This window comes from Mirounga angustirostris, unplaced genomic scaffold (assembly GCF_029215605.1).
Source record: "Mirounga angustirostris isolate CCGP_5_RB_7025 unplaced genomic scaffold, mMirAng1.0.hap1 SCAF_10, whole genome shotgun sequence".
Lineage (NCBI taxonomy): Eukaryota > Metazoa > Chordata > Mammalia > Carnivora > Phocidae > Mirounga > Mirounga angustirostris.
This window is the reverse complement of record NW_026991718.1, coordinates 31,362,374-31,382,788: the sequence shown is the minus strand read 5'-3', so window position 1 is coordinate 31,382,788 and position 20,415 is coordinate 31,362,374. Positions and strand designations below refer to the sequence as shown.

The 20,415-nt window shown below is 37.8% G+C and overlaps 2 protein-coding genes across 8 annotated transcripts in view; both read left to right on the top strand.

Moving 5' to 3' along the window:
* The window catches only part of MAP4K3 (mitogen-activated protein kinase kinase kinase kinase 3), a 189,063-nt gene extending 182,721 nt beyond the window's left edge, over nt 1-6,342 (top strand). For 3 of the 4 annotated variants that reach the window (XM_045884471.3, XM_045884472.3, XM_045884474.3), the window contains 3 exons: nt 34-104; nt 3,234-3,289; nt 4,150-6,342. In XM_045884471.3, coding sequence (XP_045740427.1) covers nt 34-104; nt 3,234-3,289; nt 4,150-4,237 — 215 coding nt within the window. In that variant the 3' untranslated portion in view covers nt 4,238-6,342. Of the gene's footprint in view, nt 1-8; nt 105-3,233; nt 3,290-4,149 lie in introns of all 4 variants that reach the window. The other variant, XR_008506849.2, reaches the window with a different exon arrangement.
* A 136-nt stretch (nt 6,343-6,478) lies between these two features.
* Nucleotides 6,479-20,415, top strand: part of CDKL4 (cyclin dependent kinase like 4) — a 62,848-nt gene continuing 48,911 nt past the window's right edge. For all 4 annotated transcript variants that reach the window (XR_010405534.1, XM_064572142.1, XM_064572143.1 and 1 more), the window contains exon 1: nt 6,479-8,431. The gene's annotated coding sequence lies outside the window, so the exon portion shown is untranslated. The remainder of the gene's footprint in view (nt 8,432-20,415) is intronic.

Genomic DNA, 20,415 nt, shown 5'->3' with positions numbered 1-20,415 from the left:
ATTAACAGTAACTGAGCTGTTCTTGCCTGCTAGTTTGCCTACAAGACAGTGTGCTAGCTTTCTGGAAACACGGAATGCAAGGTAGAAGTTTTAGATCTAATGAGGTAAGTAATCTTTTAAAAATTGTGTCCATTAAATAGTCATGAAACTATCAAATTCTATTCAAACAATTTTCTTTAACTTTGGAAAATTCTTAAATGATACAAGGAATACTTGATATGCTCACTTTATTAATTACTATATTCAGCCTGGTAATTAAATTAATAGCACATACTCCGCAGCGCCTCTTTCTCCATTCACGCAGACAACTTCAGTGCATATTTTATGTGCAGCCAGATAACTCTTAGGCTCAGAACAAGAAGTTCCTAATACTGCTAAAAGTGATTTCCTTTTAACTCTCCCAGACCATCACTTGGAACAACAGTGTGGATGCTGGCTCTCTCTGTCTTGAGGCACCTTTCTACTTTGTATTTCAGAAATAATGACCAGAGTGGGTTTATAAGTAAAGGATTGCACATTCCTTTTTAGCCACCTTGCCTCCTGTCTCTCTTACCCTGATTCACTTGACATTTGTAAGATTCTTTGCCTTCCCCCTATTTTTAATAGATGGTTTGGTAGAGACATGCAGTTGTATGTTCTAGTTGGTTTGTTTCTTTTAAGATTTTATTTATTCATTCATTCATTCATTCATTTATTTTAGAGAGAAGGAGAAAGAGAACATGAGCAGGGGAGGGGCAAAGGGAGAGAGAATCCCAAGCAGACTCTGAGCTGAGCGCAGAACCCAACACCAGGCTCCATCTCATGACCATGAGATCATGACCTGAGCTGAAATAAAAAATCAGGCACTTATCCGACTGAGCCACCCAGGCGCCCTGCCCCTGTTTCTTCCTACCTTAATTTAATTCCAGGAACAATTTAACTCCCAAGTCCTAGGACATACTCAGTTCTGCTCAGCATTTCCAGTTCTGCTGGAAAGCACTGGGGTTACAAATGTGAGCAAAATGTGGTACTTGCCCCCAAGAATATCATAGGCAAGTGAAATCATCAGAAATTCCCCCAGAACTGCCAAACCAATCTCAGTAGTGTAACTTTCATTTTAGCATTAGAGGGAAAGGAGAACCTTAGGTGCCTCAAGCAAGAAAGTAGCTCATTTGTGTCCCAAACTGTCATTCTAAGCTCAGAGTATTTCTTCTAACCAAGTGGACATTTTAGCAGAGCGACCATGAGCATGAGTTCGAGTTGAAACGCCGGGTTCAAGTCTCTGCCCTGCTGTTCTGTAACCGTAGCCGTGGCGTATCACTGAACTTCTCTTTGCCTATACTTCTCATTTTGAATTGAGGATAACAAAATAGTACTTACTTCATTGGGTTATTAAGATTAAATGAAAGGAAGCATATGATGTGCTTGGCATAATGCTTGGCTTATAGTGAGTTTTCAGGAACAGTCAGGGGGCACCTTGTGGCTCAGTCAGTAGAGCATGCATGCGACCTTGGGCCACGGGCTTGTAAGTTCAAGCTCCAGTTGGGTTGTAGAGACTACTTAAAAATATTTAAAGAAAAGAAACTTCGTAGCTAATATGTCTCTAGTAGTTATTCCCACAAGAGGGCTTCTCCAGAAGATGTTTTAAAATCACCTGGGAGAGGGCGCCTGGGTGGCTCAGATGGTTAAGCGTCTGCCTTCGGCTCAGCTCATGATCCCAGGGTCCTGGGATCGAGTCCCACATCGGGCTCCCCGCTCAGCAGGGAGCCTGCTTCTCCCTCTGACCCTCTCCCCTCTCATGCTGTTTCTCTCTCGCTCGCTCTCTAAAAAATAAATAAAATCTTTAAAAAAAAAAAAAAAATCACCAGGGGGAATTGAGCAGGGAGATAAGAACAGTCAACAACTAGTAAACACAAGGCAGAGAAAGACACCATAGGCCGGATACCAGAGAGCAGTTTAAGAAAAAGAAGATTGTCCAAAAAATCACCTGAGGGGCTTTTTCTTTTTTTTTTTTTTTTAAGATTTTATTTACTTATTTATCTGAGAGAGACAGAGAGAGAGAAAGAGAGCACACAAGCAGGTGAAGGGGCAGAGAGAGAGGAAGAAGGAGGCAGCAGGGAGCCCGATGCGGGACGGGATCCCAGGACCCTGAGATCATGACCTGAGCCGAAGGCAGACGCTTAACCCACTGAGCCACCCAGCCATCCCTGAGGGGCTTTTTCAAATTGTGCCGGCAGCCCTTACTTAATATTGCTCCTCCAAAAATGTTACGTCCTTCCAGTAGACAAACCCCAAAACACATTGAAGATCAGTCATGATGAGCCACTGTTACTGTAGTGAGCATGTTGTATCCTTCAGGTGTGCTGGGTTCTGAAAGAGGTTGAGAATCGCTGGTGTTTCCCCAATAACTAACTGTAGAGGTACTAACGGGAATACATTTAGTTTGGAAATCAAATTGTTTTTTCAGCCTACAAAATTGTGGGGAGAAGTTACTGCCATTATAATTTGGAATGTTTTGCATTCAGTAAGCAACAAATAGTGGGTTTTTCTTTCTCCCATAGACTTAATCTTTAATTCCCCAACTGGTAATGGGTCACACTGAGGACTTCTTAAAGGATATCTGCCATCAGAAAATACTATTTCAGGAGACTGGGAGAGCTATGGGAAAGAAAAACCATCTGTTGAGCACTGCCTTAGCTACTACTTCTGAGAACACTGCACAATACTGCTGCAGGGTAGAGCTTTTCCCTCCTGTTTTACAGAAGGCAAAACCATTTTCAGCAAACTACTACCTTGCCCAGTGTCATAGCTGCTAAGTGGGAGAACCGGGATTCAAATTCCAGTCCTGAGTTTGTCCCATCATACCACAGTGCAGCCTTGTTGAAGTAAAAGGACCAGATCTAAGTGGCTTGCTGCCACCGTGGCCCTGCTGTTAGCATTAATGTGACTGACAGAGGGTTCTGATAAGTAAATGGACTGCGTGCTTGCTTTTCAGTTTTCCCTTGAGGTCTGTAATTTAGTAAGTAAATAGTTTTCCTACTCTCCTATTTTATGATTAATTCAAAATTAGGCACGTTTTTCCTAGACTAACAAACTGATGTATCTATGTGCTGACTTAACAAACTAACAGTCATGCAGGGATCTATTTTCATCTTAGGAATTACGTTTCCTTTCTATAGAATTATAAATTAAATGCCCATATAAAATTTTGTACCTTTAATTCCAGAAATTAAGTTTATATTTTAATTGAACAGGTAACACAAGAAATTTCAGATAACACAAGAATTTTCCGACTGCTTGGATCTGACAGGTATGGGAAGGGGTTGTATTAAATACATAGTACTTAATGTGTTTTATAAAGCCAGCATGAAAGTGATTTCTTTTTCAAGGGAATTGAAATTTCTACAGTAATACATTCAACATTGTATTTTTCACACTAAAGAATTCACAAGTCAGGAAGTTATAAAGCCTTTGAGAATGCGCCTGATCTTCCAAGTAACAGGAATATATAGATCTATCAGTACTAATTTTGCATTAAACGTGCTGTCTAAAGGATGATTTATAGCACAAGAAAGAGGAAATACCATATACTAACAAACAAAATTTTTTGGTTTTAGTGCTAAATAGAATTTTTGGGTTCTATTCTGATAGACTTTCTGATTCTTTTTTTTTTTTTTTAAGATTTTATTTATTTATTTGACAGAGAGAGACACAGCGAGAGAGGGGAACACAAGCAGGGGGAGTGGGGAAGGGAGAAGCAGGCTTCCCGTCGAGCAGGGAGCCCGATGCGGGGCTCGATCCCAGGATCCTGGGATCATGACCTGAGCCGAAGGCAGACGCTTAACGACTGAGCCACCCAGGCGCCCACACTTTCTGATTCTTGAACAACAGGTTGTTTTATACTTTGTGAGAATTAAGTTCCCCCAAATTATTCCAAATACGGTTTTCCCTACCTCTGACTCTTCGAACAACACTGGCTTAGAGAGTGGTGGGCAGCGAAAGTACTTCCTGGAGCTGGAACTGGTTCTTTAATCATAGTGATTTGCAAATCATTTTCTGCCCACAAATCAAATAAACAGCATTTATAGAGGCAGAAAATGAAGACGCAATGGAAAATGTTTCTGCTAACATTAGTTTTCAAGAATAACTTTGTTTGTTTATCACCTTTAGGGTCGTGGTTTTGGAAAGCAGGCCAACTGATAACCCCACAGCAAATAGCAACTTATACATCCTGGCGGGCCATGAGAACAGCTACTGAGGACGGCTGTACTTCAACCGTGAGTGTGAGAAGGAACGAACACGGCTGCTGCAACAGGGACGAATGCTTGCAGCCGTCCGGAGCTGCGGTGCCCGGCTTCAGTCACTTGTAATTTATTGCGGCATGACATGAGATGGGGAGGATTTTTGTTTTAAGTGGTGTGGGTATATTTAGCATATTGAACCACACAAGTGCTTAATTCATTGTTATGTAATCTTTGTACACACAGGGGTATTTTTCTGTGAAACTTCATATTGCTGAAGACATACACTAAGAATTTATGTAGATAATGTACTTTTATGAGATGTACAAGTAAGTGTCTTATCTGTACAGATGTAAATGTTGATGAAAATGCAATTGGGGTTAATATTTTAAGAATTCTTGGTATATTCTTGGGTGTGGCTATATTACAAAATGGGATGCTGGCGATGAACCCATACATTTAACACTATTGTATTTTTATTATATGTAATTTAGTAATATGAATACAAATCTTGTAACTTTCAAAATTGTAATGGAGGCTATAATCATTTTATAATCTTGTTTTTAATTTTAATGCAAGTACACTGGTGTTTATATTTGCACAAAGTATTGATACGTGATGTATTAAGTCACAAAGGTAAGCTGTGACATTGTCAATATGCATTTGGCTCCACAACATGTTTTTTAAATGTATTTGGATTGTTTTCTATGTGAAACAAACCAATTAACCACCTGTTGTAGTAACTGGTCTTTTTATAATTAAGCAGAATCCTCTAAGATTCTTTGTCTGTGCTTAAAAACATACCTTTGAAAAAATTTTGAATCACAGAATAGCGGTACTGTGATGTAACACTGCAGTTGTCTGAATTACAGTATGCACAAAGAATAAATTAGCATCATTAAAGAGTCCACACTAAACATTTCATAGAATCACATTGAAGAACTATAACATTCCATAGAGTGGAGTGGTTCAAATTTCTAGTGAAATCTTTATTTTGGTTGGCCTTATTTTATGATCATTTTCATATTTCTTTTGACTTAGAGTATTAACACACGGCCAAAATAATTTAGTTACTACCTCATATAAACAATATAATGGTTACTACACATCACAGGAACTTAGTTTTGGTTTAAAGTCATTTTTGATTGCTTTTTTCCAATGGAATATGTATAATACCAAGTTTTAGCAAAATGCACACCTTGGCTCTTTTTTGGTATATGTTCTTTATATTTTAATGTGGGTATGTACACTAGGAACAAACTAAATTGTGATTTATGGTCTTCATTTATTTTAATTGATAATACTTTTAAATATGTTCCTGATTGTACATAGTGTAAAATAAACATGTTTTTTAACATGCGGTTGTATAGTAGCTTGTCATCTGGCTTAATCTGTATAGAGTAAGACTAAAATATATTAAGGAGAAAAACAATTTTTTAATAACTCTGCATTGAATCCTACATACCCATTCTGGTCCCTCAGATCATATTTTTGTTTGATCTGTCATCTCAGTTTCATAAAGGGGTATCTTTTATAGAATATTCAACTTTCTGATCAGGAAAACCAATTAAACATTCATAGTCTTAATGGAGCAGGTGTCGGCAAACAGCCTAATCCTGCTCACCACCCGTTTTGTAAATAAAGCTTTATTGGAACACCACACCACGTACTCATTTATGTATTGTCTTTGGCTGTGTTTGCGCTACAGTGGTTGCAAGAAAGCCGTATGGCTTACAGAGCCTTAAATATTTACCATCTGACCCTGTATAGAGCAAGTTTGCCGACTCCTGAGTTACAGAAAGGAACGGGAGGGTGTTGGGGAATGCAGTTCTAGAGACTAAAGAAGGGGACAGTTAGGTGGGAAGAACTGGATGGTGGATCATGAGGCACCATTTCTACCTTAGCTAGTGCACTACCCTTCTCTGTGACTTTAGGTAATCTATTGACTCTAGAACAGTTTCCTTATCTAAAAACATGACTTCTAAATCATACAGGTGTTAATAGTCATAGCAGTTGTGTATATGTATCACTTTTCCCAAATAAATACATTGTCACTGATCTTAGCATTAATGACTGAATAATGACTTCTAAAAACACATCTTTGCCAGTATAACATTATTGTCGACTTGTTGAAAAACAGAGACTCATGGAAAAGATTTTCAAGAAATCAAGATTCTGTTCTTGGCATTTATTGACCAGGTTGTTGATCCGTTTTCTGGGCCACTGTTTTTTCTAATTTCCAAGTCCTATAAGTTATATAAACGGTCACATCTCAAAAAATTTAACAATCATATTTAACTGTCAAACACTTGGAATTATTTCCAGAAAATACACAACTGGTTTGTGTGTTACTTGTGGGCTTTTTAAAAACATAGACCCCTGAAATCAATCTTTGGGGGCTAAGCCCAATAACCTATTACTTTTATAAAGTCATGCAGATTATTCAGATGTGCAATCTCTATGTGGGAAACATTGGTTGACCTGAATTTAAATCAGTTTTCTGAGGGTGGTCGAAGGATCACATGATCAGAATAATCTCTGATGACTGTTAAAAATGCAAATTTTGTAGCTCTACCTAGTAACTTTTGATTAAGGATCTTTATTCATTCAAAAGGAAAAGAGCCACTCACCTAAATGTTGGAGAGAATATATTTCATCTTCATTTAAGTTCAAGCTATCTATCTTATTAGCTAGTTTCTTAGTAGTATTGAGAAGAATGAGATCAGTTGTTTCTGGGCCTGTTGGCTGTCATTCAGCTTACACTGATTTCAGGAGAGATTGGGAAAGAACGGGCAGATAGTTTTCACCATTACTAGAAACAAAGATGAAAATGTGTCTATATACAAAATAATGGATAAGCACGAAGAGTATTACTTGAGGGAATATAGTAAGTCCCCAGTACATGTATCTGTGCTAGGTGTGATTCTACATGCTTTATACAGATTGTCCCATGGAAGCCCCAAAACAACCTAGTGGGTAGGTATTGTTAATGCTGTTTTACAAATGAAACTGAGGCATCGAAAGCTTAAATAACTTGCCAAAGGATATAACTGATACATGGTGGAGCTAAGATTTGAACCCAGGCCACTTGGTTCAAAGTGTATACCCTTAACTACTATACTAAAGTATGTATTACACAGAATACAAACAGTATATCCACTGCCCTCTAAAATATATGAAGCATTTTCCCCCCAGAAATTAGATGGATTTTCTCCAGGAGCTGGATTTCAAGTTCTGATTTTCACAGTCTCTGCAACAAGAGAAATCAACTTCCTATCTTAATTTTTTGGCTTTACCAAGAAGAATTTTGAATTGAATTTTCAATTCAACTTTCAACTGAATTCTCTTTATTCAAAGTGTTTTGCATAAAATTAGTTAAAGCTTATTAAGTAAGTCTAGTCAAAACTCATTGCAAAGACTTTTTTTTTTTTTTACTTTTGTGAGATAACTCCGTTATTTAACCAACTTACACATCACTTACAGTGTATCCAGGCACCTCACTGATGCTGGAAAAAGGATGGAAAAGGCATCATTTCTAGTATTCAAGGAGCCCACTTGGATGAAAAAAAATTTTTTTAAAGGTACAAAAGGTTGCGCCTAATTATACTTTGGGGAAAAGAAAGCCTTTGTGTGGAAAGTTATATATAAACCAGGTTGTTAGATGAAGGGTTTATCAAGTGCAGTACAAAAGGGTGGTGAGCTGTAGGCTAGACTAAGCTTCAAGGACTCTGAATGCAGGTTCCTGGAGTAGTGACGATAAATGCAGCTGAGCTTGGTTTAGAGAACCTGGAGCACAGCAACAGGCACAAAGCTAGAAAACAAGGTTGAGCCTGACTGTGGAGAGCTTCCTAATGAGAAAAGGAGCTAGAAGCTCCACTTAGGAACTGCAGCGATCAGACACACGCCCATGAAAACAGGCAGCTGGGTTTGTGCATAGGTGATCACTCGTATCCTTACGGAGAATATTTTCCGTAGCATGATAAGGGCAGAAATGAGTCGATGTGAGTTTATGTAGATTTGGGTTTATTGGGAGAATGCTTGGTCTTGAAAGAGAAAGGAGATAAAAGGTTGTCTCTGGTTTTATTTTCGAAGCAAATGAAGCAAATGGAAAACTGAAGATGAAGAAAAGAGTACAGTCACCTGAAGGAAGAAGGGAAGTATGACTACCCTAAATCCGGCATGATGGGGAGCATTTTATTGATGCTAAACAAGTATGTATGTGCTTATTAACGTAGTATTTTTAAGTTCGTATTTGGGAACAAGAAGGGTAAGCTTTCGTAAAAATGATCTTGTGCAGCGTTAATGCATTTACTTCGATACGGCATTCATCGCATTATTTGCTTGACTTGCTTCCCCCTGGGTGGCAAATCTGCCTCATTCTGAACCCGTTCCAGATACTACCACAGTGCCTGCAGGATTGTGAACACGGCAGCAGCGCGCCCCACAGCTGAGAGCCGCCTGTCACGGGCAGGCCTCCACGAGTTTGCTAAAAAGCTCTTTGGACAGAAAAGCAAGACTGAAAAGTAATGACTAAAAGAGAGGATCTGACAGACTGAAGGTCTCGGCCCAGGCAGGGAAGCGGCCTCATTTCGCCGTTTACACGGGCTTCATTTTAAGTGCGCTTGAGGCCTTGGAAAGGAGCAGGACTTCCTACAATCACGGCGTTCGCGGGAAAGTAGTTTAAATGTTTCCTGAGCGCCTTCCTCAGGGCATCTTCAGGGCTCTGGAGCAGAAACGGCCGCCGCGTCTGCAGCCCCGACGTTATGGCTCTGCCCGGAGGCTGCCCCCTGGGACGAGGCGGCGGAGCCCGGGCTTCCCGAGCGGCGGGCGCCGGAGGAGCTCCCCGGAAGCCGCCCGGCCCGCGCGCCCCGAGCGTCCGGTTGCCCCGGAGACGCCGCGGCGCTGCGCTCCGCAGTTGCTGGGCGGGGGGCGGCCCGCGCACGGCGACCTCCGCCGGGTCGGCGCCGCTCCGGGCTGCGCGAGGCGGCGTGGCGGGCACCACGGGTCCGCGCCGTAAGTGTGGGTGCTGGCGGCGGGCGGGGGCCTGAGGGAGAGAGGACCGGGTCTGCATGCACGCCCCCAGAAGAGGGAAAGTTCCTGAGGGCAGCGGAGCGGGGCTGCCTTGCCCTCCGGTAGCCTCCGGAGGGACAGGCGGGGTGGGGGCGAGGGCTAGAGGTGCCAGGGTGCTCGCGCCGGCCGCCCGCCCCACCCGCTGCGGCTCCCTGGGGGCTAGAGGGAGGTGCGGCCCTGGGGAGGCGAGCGGCTGCGGGAGGGCGGCCGGTGGGGGCAGCGGGGGCAGCGGGGGCAGCGGGGCGCACCTGCGCTTTGGGAGACCAGGTGTGGCCAAGAAGCTGGACTGCCTTTGAAGGGTCGAGACGGCTTTAGAGGCCTGGCGGTGAAGTGAACGATGCCAAGCTTCCAGATACGGGAACATATGAACTGTGATGTTTTAAACAAAATTAGTTTCTCGGGTTATATAAATTATATGGTCTTCTGGTTTCCTGGAGATGCTTTTAAGTAACCTGATTGTACTATCACCAAGACGTTTATTAACAGGTGTGTGTACTTTCGACGTTCTGTAATTCAGTGTTATGTTCGTAAGACAGATGCAGAATGCGTTTGCAGCCCATCTTCCTGATCAGTTCTATTAAATATGAATACTACAAGTTTGGGTGCATTGGAAACAATAAACAACATAGCACATTGTGACTTTAAGCCTGCAGAATTTAACTGGGCTGGCCTGGTCTTGAAAAAGTCTCCTTGCTTTCCTCCTTCTTAACACTGCTGTTTACACCAGTTTCCTATAAATTTAAGATTAGGAGATTAATAAATATTTTTTTCACCCCATTACTCTCCCTTTCTTAATTTTGTTTTGCTTTCCGCCAGTGCATTCCATAGGCTTACTTGAGCCCTCAGGACCTGCTTTGTGATACAATCATGGAAAATAATCTGCCTCCCAGTGTTTCCTCTGTTTCTATGTGCATCATTTCCTTCAGACTAAGGAAATTAAACAGGAAACTTTCAAAGAATTTAATGATCCACTCAAGTATCTTATCTACTCAAATATCTTTCTATATTTACCAATGGGCCCAAGTCTATATCTGTTTTTGCCTTTATACACAGAACTTGATTAATTTAACAGTCAAGTATTTGGTAAATTTTGAAGTCAGGAGGCCCCTTAGCCAAGAGATATGTAAGTTCAGTTGAAGTCACTAATGACTATTAAAAATATTTTCAACCAGTTTCATCTCTTCCCTGTCAGTGGCTATATCACTGCTTGATCTTGATTTCCTGCCCAGATACTGTATTAACAATCAAAATGTGATTATTTCCTTTGCTTAAAGAAGAAAATTATTTTACATATTTAGCAGAAAGGTTAGAGAATAAAATTATGGCAGGACTTCAACAGGTTGAGCACCTGCCGTGTGCCGGCCAATGGGCTAAGAAGGCAAGTTAGGTGTAATGAATAAAGTGTAAAAAAGGAGTGGGAGAAATTGTGAACATAGGATGTGTGCAGAGAAAGAGCTTGCCTTTAGGGATTGGGGAAGGATAAAAGAAAAGACATTTGAGTTGAACTGCAAAAGATGAGGATTCCGGGGTCAGAACTTCCCAGCAGTGGCATAAGCAGAGACAGATCTGAAAGTGTTTGGGGAAGAATTTGAGAAGCAATATGGGAAAGGTACATTGGGACCGGAGTGTAAAGGACTGTAAGTATCCTGCTGTAATCTGAACTTTATTTTGTGGCATCAGAGGCCATAGACATTTTTGAGGAAGGACAATATATGACTATGCTGATGTTTGAGAAAGATGTTTTTGGTGTAACGGAAATAGATATGCAGAAGAAAAGTGAGTTAAGACCCTTCAGTCACACCATATGTAGGTTTTTTAAATAGCTTGATTTGATTTGATATAATAATTTCAAACTTGCAAGAAAAGTACAATGAACCCCCATACATCTACCTGCATTAATTGTGCTCCATTTATTTTATCATTTCCTTTCTGTCTCTCCATGTATAAATACATGGATGTTAATTTTTCTGTACCTTTTGAGAGTAAGTTATAGACATCATGTGCTTTTACACTTAAGTAGTTCAGTGTGTATTTCCTAAGAATAAGGACATTTTCTTACATAATCACAGTACAGATTACCAAAATCAGGAAATTTAGTACCTAATCCACAGTCAATAGTTAGATTTCACCAGTTATCCCAGTGTTACTCTTTACAGTTATCCCATTCTAAGATTCAATTTAGGATCACACATTATATTTCATTTTCATATCTTTTTAGTCTCCTTCCTTCTGGAACAGTACCTTGACCTTTGTCTTTTATGACCTTACCATTTTTTTAAATAACACAGGCCAGTTATTTGTAGGATGCCAAAGTTTTGTCTACTTTTTTCTCATGATTCGGTTCAGGTTTTGCATTTCGGGCAACAGTACCACAGAGGAGATGCTGGGTCCTTCTCAGTGGTGCATTTACCTTTTCTAGAAATTTCATGTAAATGGAATCATACAATATGTGTGGGGGAGAGTTGTCTGGCTTCTTCCACATAGCATATGTTTTCAGTTGTGTTTTTTTATGCTTATCACATAATAGCATGTACCAGTACTTTCCTTTTAATGCTGAATAAGTATTTCACTGCATGGATTTTCATTCATCGGTTAATGGGCATTTAGTTTGTTTTCTATTGAAGCTCTTATGAATAATGGTACTATAAACACTTGCATGCATGTCTTTGTATAGGCGTATATTTTTATTTTTCCTGGGTAGATACCAAAGAGTGGAATTGCTGTTTATGTTTAACTTTTATGTTAAATTTATGGTTAACTTTTAAGATATTACCAAACTGCTTCCAATGGAGCTGTGCTGTTTAACATTCCCACCATTGATGTGTAAGAGTTCCAATTTCTATACATCTTTATCAATCCTTGATATTGTCAGTCTTTTGGATTTTACCTATTCTGGTGTGTGGATAGTAGTATCTTAATTTGGTTTTAATGTACATTTCCTAATGATTAATAACATCCTTTCATGTGCTTATTATTAGACATTTATATATCTTCTTTGGTGAAATGTCTCTTCAAACCTTTTGTTCATTTTTGAGGTGACTCGGTAGAGCATGAGACTCTTGATCTTGGGGTTGTGAGTTTGAGCCCCATGTTGGGGGTAGAGTTCACTTGAAAAAAATCTTTTGTCCATTTTTAACTTGGGTTTTCCGGCTGCCTGTTGAATTGTAAGAGTGCCTTATGTATTGTGTATACAAATCCTTTATCTAATATTTTCTTCAGTCTGTGGTTTGTTTTTTTCATTTTCTTAATGAAGCAGTTTTTTTGAAGAGCAAAAGATTGTAATTTTGATGAATTCTATTTTATCAATTTGTATGTATCATGCTTTCAGTGCCATACCTTAGAAATCTTTGCCTAACTTAAGGTCAGAAAGATTTTTTTCTATATTTTTACTAGAAGTCAGTAGTAGTTGTGGCTCTTATATTTTGGTCTGTGATCCATTTTGAGTTAATTTTGGTATATTATTTAGGTATCTAAATTCTTTTGTTTTTATTTTTATTTTGTTACATATGGATACCAATTGTCTTAGCATCATTTGTTGCAAACAATAGTTTATCTTCATTGAATTGCCATGGCATCTTTGTCGAAATCAATTGGCTATAAATAAAAAGGATTATTTCTTGACTCTCTATTCTTTCACTGATATATATGTCTATCTTTATGCCAATGCCATATTCTTTTGATTTATTATAACTTTATGGTAAAATTTGAAGTCAGGTATTATAAGTCTTCCCAGTTTGTTTTTATTCCAGGTTGCTTTGGCTGTCCTGGGTACTGTGCATTTACATATAAATCTTAGGTTCATCTTGTCAATTTCTACCCCCAAAAAAGTCTATTGGGATTTTTATAGGGATTGAATTTAATCTGTCAGTGAATTTATGGAGAACTGACATCTTATTGAGTTTTCCAATCCATGACCATGATATTTCTCTCCTTTTATTTTTATCTTCTTTAATTTCATGAGCAATATTTTTAATTTTCAGTATACAGGCCTTACACTTCACTTGTTAAATTCATTTCTAAATATTTTATTCTTTTGATGTTATGAGTGGAATTGTTTCCATTTCCTCTTCAAATTGTTGCTAGTGCATAGAAACACAATTTATTATTGTATATTGATCATGTATCCTACTACACTGCAAACTTGTTCATTAGTTCAAGTTGTTTTTTTATAGATTGTTTAGGATTTTTTACATACAGTGTCATGACATTTCCAGAAAATGACAGCATTGCTTTCCATTTCCAATCTACATAACTTTAATTTCTTTTTCTTGCTTTGTTGCAGTGGCAAGAACTTCCAATACAATGTTAAATAGAAGTGGTAAAAGCAAAATTGTTTTCCCAGTATTAGGGGGAAAGCATTGTCTCTCACCCTTAATCAGGTTAACTGTACATTTTTCACAGATGCCCTTGAGGAAGTTCCCTTCTATTCCTGGTTTGTTGAGATTTTTATCATGAATGAGTGTTGGTTTTTGTCAAATGCTTTTTTTATGTCTATTGAGATGGTCAGGTGGTTTTTGTCTTTTATTCTGTTATGATGCTCTTACACATTATTGATTTTCAGATATTAAACCAACCTTGCATTCTTCAAATAAGTTTCACATAATCATGGCATATGATCCTTTTTATATGTGTCTGGATTTGGTTTGCCAATTATTTTGTTGGGGATTCTTGTGTCTATATTCATGAGAATAATGATCTGTAGTTTTCTGGTAATTTCTTAGTCTGACTGCATATCAAGGTAATATTGACCTTATGGATTGAGTTAGGAAATGAAAGTTTCCTCCTCTTCTATTTTTAGGACTAGTTTGTGAAGAATTGGTATTAATTCTTTTTTGAATGTTTGGTAGAATTCACTTACGAGGCCATCTGACCCTTTTCTTTGTGGGCATATTTTTTATTATTCAATGTCTTCATTTGTTATGGGCATAGTCAGATTTTATTTTTCTTGAGTCGGTTTTGATATTTTGTCTTTTTAAGCATTTGTTCAACCACGTTGTCTAATTTGGCTGCATAAAACTATTTGTATTATTCTGTTAACCATTTTTAATTTCTATAGGTGATTATGATTTGAATAACTTTTCTCTTTTTTCTTAGTCTAAAGGTTCATCAACTTTTTGAAGAACCAACTTTTTTTTTTTAAGATTTTTTTCTTTATTTGTCAGAGAGAGAGAGCACAAGCAGGGAGAGTGGCAGGCAGAGGGAGAAGCAGGCTTCCTGCTGAGCAAGGAGCCCAATATGGGACTTGATCCCAGGATCCTGGGATCATGACCTGAGCTAAAAGTAGACACTTAACCAACTGAGCCACCCAGGCGTCCCAAGAACCAACTTTTTGTTTTATTGATTTTTTTGCGTTCTCTGATGAGGAGTCAGTCATTAAGCATATTGTTCCCTTGTACGTGAATGGATCTCTCTTACTGTTTTCAAGATATTCTCTTTATCTTTGGTTTTTGACAGTTTGGCTATAATGTATCTAGAACTGGATCTCCTAATATTTATCCTACTTGGGATTCATTTAGCTCTTGAATCTGTTGATCAATGTTTTCCATTAAACTTGGAACATTTTTGGCTGTTATTTCTTTCAATATTTTCTTCTTCCCCTTTTTCTCACTTCTCTTTCTGGGAATGTCATTACATTTATGTTGGTACTATTGATTTTGTACCACAGGCCTCTGAGGCTTGTTCATCTTCAGTTTTTTTTCCCCGCTCTTGCATACTAGTCTTTTTCTATTAATCTGTCTTCAGATTCATTGATTCTTCTGCCATCTCAAATCTGATGTTGAGCCCACCTAGTGAATTTTTCATTTCAGTTGTACTTTTCAACTCTAAAATTTCCATTCAGTTTTTTTTTTTTTTTTACTTTTCATTTTGCTGTTGAGATTTCCTATTAAGTCATTGTCTTATTTTTCTTTAATTCTATAAATTATATTGCTTTAATTATTTGAACATATTTATAATTGTTGCTTTAAAATCTTTGTCAGCTAATAAAATAGCTGGATCCATTCAGAATCCATTTTTATTGCCCCCTTTTTTTTTTCCTGAGTATCAGGCACACTTTCCTTTTACTTAGCACGTCTCATGATTTTTTTTAATTGAAAAGGGGACACTTTAGATAATATATCTACGCTGGATTCCAATTTTCTTCCTAGGGCTTTATTTGTGGGTTTGTTTTGTTTTTGTTTTTGCAACCTGCCTGTATTCCAGCATCTGTCTCCTTCCAAGTGTGTGACTGTTGATATCTGTGTTCAGTTTTTTTATTTTTTTTTAGCCTGGCTCTCTAGGACTCACCATTGTCTGCATAGTTTAGTGGTCACCAATAATTTGGGCAGCAGTGGGACTTAAACAACTCTAGCCATAGTCTTTCACCCTCTTAAGTGGATCAGAGGATCAGTGTGTACGTTGGAGAGTGTATTCATAGTTCAATCAGTCCTCAAATCTGCCTCAACTTTAACTTCCCTCAGGGCCTTCCCTTACCTTCCCTGTGCATTCCTCATAGTTTCTCAGTTAGCCAGAGATATGTAAAGCCAACCTAACCCTTCTATTGGTCTTTCATTTCCATGATCTTCCCATAAATTTTTGGCTAGTCTGCAGCTCACCCCTACTGGAACCACATCCTTAGGCTTTCAAAGCTGTGGGGATTTTCCCCATTTGTTTCCTACTGAATTTGTAAGAATTTTACTGACAGTATTGTCACAGGTTTTCAGCCTGTCACAGGTTTGAGCCATGTCAAGCACATTTTCTCTTGGACTAAGGCTTCTGGTTCATGGCCAGTTCACAGTGGTAGAACTGCTGCACCTGCTGAGCTAGGGGACGGGGGTAGAGGAAGAATGGCAGCAGACTCTGGTAAGAAGCCACAGACTCCCATTGTCCTTAGTGGAATTCTAACTTATTATGAATAAATACTTCTCAATTTGTTTTTTGCCTTTGGTTGATTTCCAGAGCCCCCAAATTGTTACGGGTTGGTTTTGGTTTTAGTTTTAGTTTTAGTTTTTTTTTTTTTTTTTTTGAAAATTTTGCCTAGTCTTACGTTTTAGGAGGAGGATTCACCAACTTCTTTACCCCACAGTAGTCAAAGTCTGACCCCTGGTGCTTTTTCATGGAATCAAAAAAAAACAAACACAAAAAACAAACTATTATACAGAAACTACTTTAAATTCTCAATCTCTAATTAGGTAAGTTTTTGTAAACTCTGTTTTTCTAGAAAACTATCCATTTCATCTAAGTTTTCAGATTCATCTTTATAGATGCCTGCAAAATAGCCTCATGATTTAAAAAAAAAAGTTCTCTTTTGATATTACTTCTTGTCATTCCTTATTTTGTATATTTATTCTTTTTCCCTTTTTTCTTGATTAAGCTAGTTATAGATTTGTTTTAAATTTTTTAAGGAACTAGGATATGGGTTTATTAATAAGACCTATTATTTTTGTATCCTCTATTCATTTCTGCTTCAATTTTATTGTTTCTTTTGCTTTGTTTTGGTTTATTTTGTAGTTCTCTTTTTAGATTGTTGAGTTTAATTTTGTTATTTTTATTCTTTTTTCTTCTATATATTTTTGATCTCTGGATTTTTTTTTCTCCTGATTTCTATATATCAGGGTATCTCAACCATGGCATTATGAACATTTTGGGTAGAAAATTCTGTATTGTGGGGTTCTGTCCTGTGCATTGAGGGGTACTTAGCAGCATCCCTGGCCTCTGCATACTCATAACAATCAAAAATATCTCCAGACATTGAAAAATTCCCCTGGGGGCCAAAATCACCCCCAGTTGAGAAATCCTGCTTTGAATGTATCTCATTGATTTGATATGTAGTATTTTCATTATTATTATTTTTTAATTCCATTATTTCAGTTTGTATTTCCCCCTTTACCCAACAGGTATTTAATTGAAGGCTTTTTTAGTTTCTAGGTAGAAAGTCTTTTTTATTATATATATATAAATGTAAATAATATTAAATATAAGTATGTATAAATACACATATTATATATGTATTAAATATATATTTAAATTGTTCTAATTTCTAGTTTGATAGTTTGTGATCAGAATGTTTTTATAATATTTCTAGTTTATGAAACTTTCTAATGTTTTCTTTGTAACCTAATATATAGTCACTTTTTATAAATATTCCATGTGTGCTTGAGAAGAAGGTATATTTTAAATTATCAGAGTACAAAAGTCAATGTGTCTCTCTCCTAAAGGTCTACCTTATTGGTTACATTGTTTAGGTCTTCTACATAGTTACATATCTTTTGTTCATTTGTCTTGCCTTTTCCTGAGAATGATGGGTTAAAGTTTCATTATTAATGTGTTTCTGTACATGTCTTCTTGCATGTCCTAAAGTTTCTGCTTTATAACAGTAATTGCTATGTTTTTGGGGGACTTTTATATCTTCACTGTGAATTGTGGCTTTAGTATTAAAAATACCCCTCTTTGTTGTATTTAATGCTTTTTGTAGTTTTAATTCTACTTCATCAGATAGGATCATAAATTTCCTTTCTTAATGTTTTCATTTGTCCTGAATACCTTTGCTTGTCTTTTTTTTTTTTTTTTTAAAGATTTTATTTATTTATTTGAGAGAGAGAATGGGAGAGAAAGCATGAGCAGGGGGAGAAGCAGGCTCCCCGCTGAGCAGGGAGCCCAATGCGGGACTCGATTCTGGGACTCCAGGATCATGACTTGAGCCGAAGGCAGTTGCTTAACCAACTGAGCCACCCAGGCGCCCTGTCTTTTTATTTTTAACCTTTCTGAGTCACTTTAGATGTGTTTCTTGCATAGAGCTTATACTTAGATCTTGCTTTATGAGCCAAATTGAAAATCTTTTTCATTTAATACATGAGTTAAGCTCACTCATATTTATTGATACCACTGATATTAGTCTTTTCTCTGTCATATTGTTTTATATTATAATTTTTATGTGTACAATTTTTTTAAAGTTTTTTTTTTTCATTTTTATTTATTCATGAGAGACAGAGCGAGAGAGAGGCAGAGGGAGAAGCAGGCTCCCAAGGAGCAGGGAGCCCAATGTGGGACTTGATCCCAGGACCCTGGAATCATGATCTGAGCCGAGGGCGCCTGGGTGGCTCAGATGGTTAAGCGTCTGCCTTCGGCTCAGGTCATGATTCCAGGGTCCTGGGATCAAGTCCCACATTGGGCTCCCTGCTCCTTGGGAGCCTGCTTCTCCCTCTGCCTCTCTCTCGCTCTCTCTGTCTCTCATGAATAAAAAAAATAAAAAATCTTAAAAAAAAAAAAGAAATGATCTGAGCCGAAAGCAGATGCTTAACCATCTGAGCCACCCAGGCGCCCTATGTGTACAATGTTAATCTGTGTTTCTTTCTTTATGTATTGTGTTTGATTTTTATTTCTTACATTTCTTTGGATATTTTCTTAATGCTCCTAGTCCCTGCTTTCTTATTTAACCTTCTATTCTCTGGTTTGTCTGTTTTTAATGGTATATTTTACTCTTCCATCATTTCAATTATCAATGAGTTTATTCTGCTTTCTTCTTTCCCTTTCCATTTCTTAAACATATTTTTAATTGCATTATTTTCTACACTGTCAGCACTTCTAACGTTTATGTTATTCTTCCACCCTTCTCCTCACCTTTGCTATAGTCTTCAATTAAATATATTAAATGCTTACTGTAAATCTCTTCCTGAAGTTTTCTCAGTCAGCTCTTGGTTGGGTGAAAGTTATTGCCTTGTAGATTCTTTGAGAAGGTTCATGAATACAGTATTCCTGGAGATCCTGCATATTTCCAATTGTATCTGTCTATAACTTTGCGACTTGAAGGACATCTTGGTTGAGTGTAAAATCCTGGCTTTCACTTTCTTCTCTTGAATTTCTTCAAAAGGCTGCTATATTTTTATGTTGCATGGTGTGTTCTCTTGACAAATTTGTTGTCACTCTCATTCTCCTACACTTCAATTTAGTCTTTATGCCTGCAGGCTACGAGAGTATTTTCTTTGATAGTTTTATTCAAATACATCTTTGAGTTGATTGTTCTGATTCAGTTTTCCCAACTACTGATGGGCCTTTTCAATATGTATACTCCGATCTTATTTTGTTGCCAGAAAAATTTCATAGTTTATAGTTTAAACTATTGGTTCTGTTCCACTGTTTTGTTTTCTTCAGAGACTCTAGTTGGGTCTCTGAACATGTTGGGTCTTCTTTGCCTGTCTTCCATTTCAACCACTTTCTCTCTAAACTCTCCTACTTTTTTTCTCATTTTTATTCTCTTAATTGTTGTTCTGCCTTTTTAAAATTCTACTTATTAAATTTTCATTGGCATCTTGTGTTTTTTTAGCCTTTATCTGTGAAATGATTTTGTCTTTTTCTTTTGTTTCTTTCCTGAGTTCAATCAACTGTCTTTTTTTCTTCCTTCCTTCCTTCCTTTCTTCCTTTCTTCCTTCCTTCCCTCCCTCCCTTCCTTCCTTCTTCCTTTTCACTTCTATTCTTATTTGAATTTCCGATTCAAAATGGCTTTTCATGGGGTACCTGGGTGGCTCAGTCAGTTAAGCTCTGCCTTCAGCTCAGGTCATAATCCTGGGGTCCTGTGATTGAGCCCCAGGGAGCCTGCTTCCTCTCCCCCTGCTCCCCACCCCACTCATGATTTCTCTTCCTATCTCTCTCTCTCAAATAAATAAAATCTTTTTTAAAAAGTACTTTTCATATCTCCAGGGGAATGTTAGAAGATATTTAAATTAGTTTGGAGTGTTGTGTTAGTTTTCTTCTGCTTCACTGTTAGGGTTTTTTTGTTTTTGTTTTTGTTTTTTTTGGCGTGATTTTCATCAGCGAAAATGTCCAATTCTCATTTCTGTTTTCTTCCAATAATAGGTTTGTATGGAGACTGCTTTTCTCTATTTTATTTCCTGGGCAGGTTTTGTCTTGTAATAATTGACAGTAATCCTAGCTCAAGAGAGTTCTTTTCTGTCACTGTACCAAAGTTCAGTTTCTTTAATGAGTAGCACTTTTTTTTTTTTTTTTTAATTAGTGGTGAAGAGATTTGCATGTCCTTCAGTTTTGGGGTTCTCTTTTGTCTTGCAGGGGCACAAGTTTATCCTTCTTGCTTCTTTTTCCCTTTACTATCCAGTCTCTGACAGAGATTGATAAGCCTCTCCCTTCCCTCTTG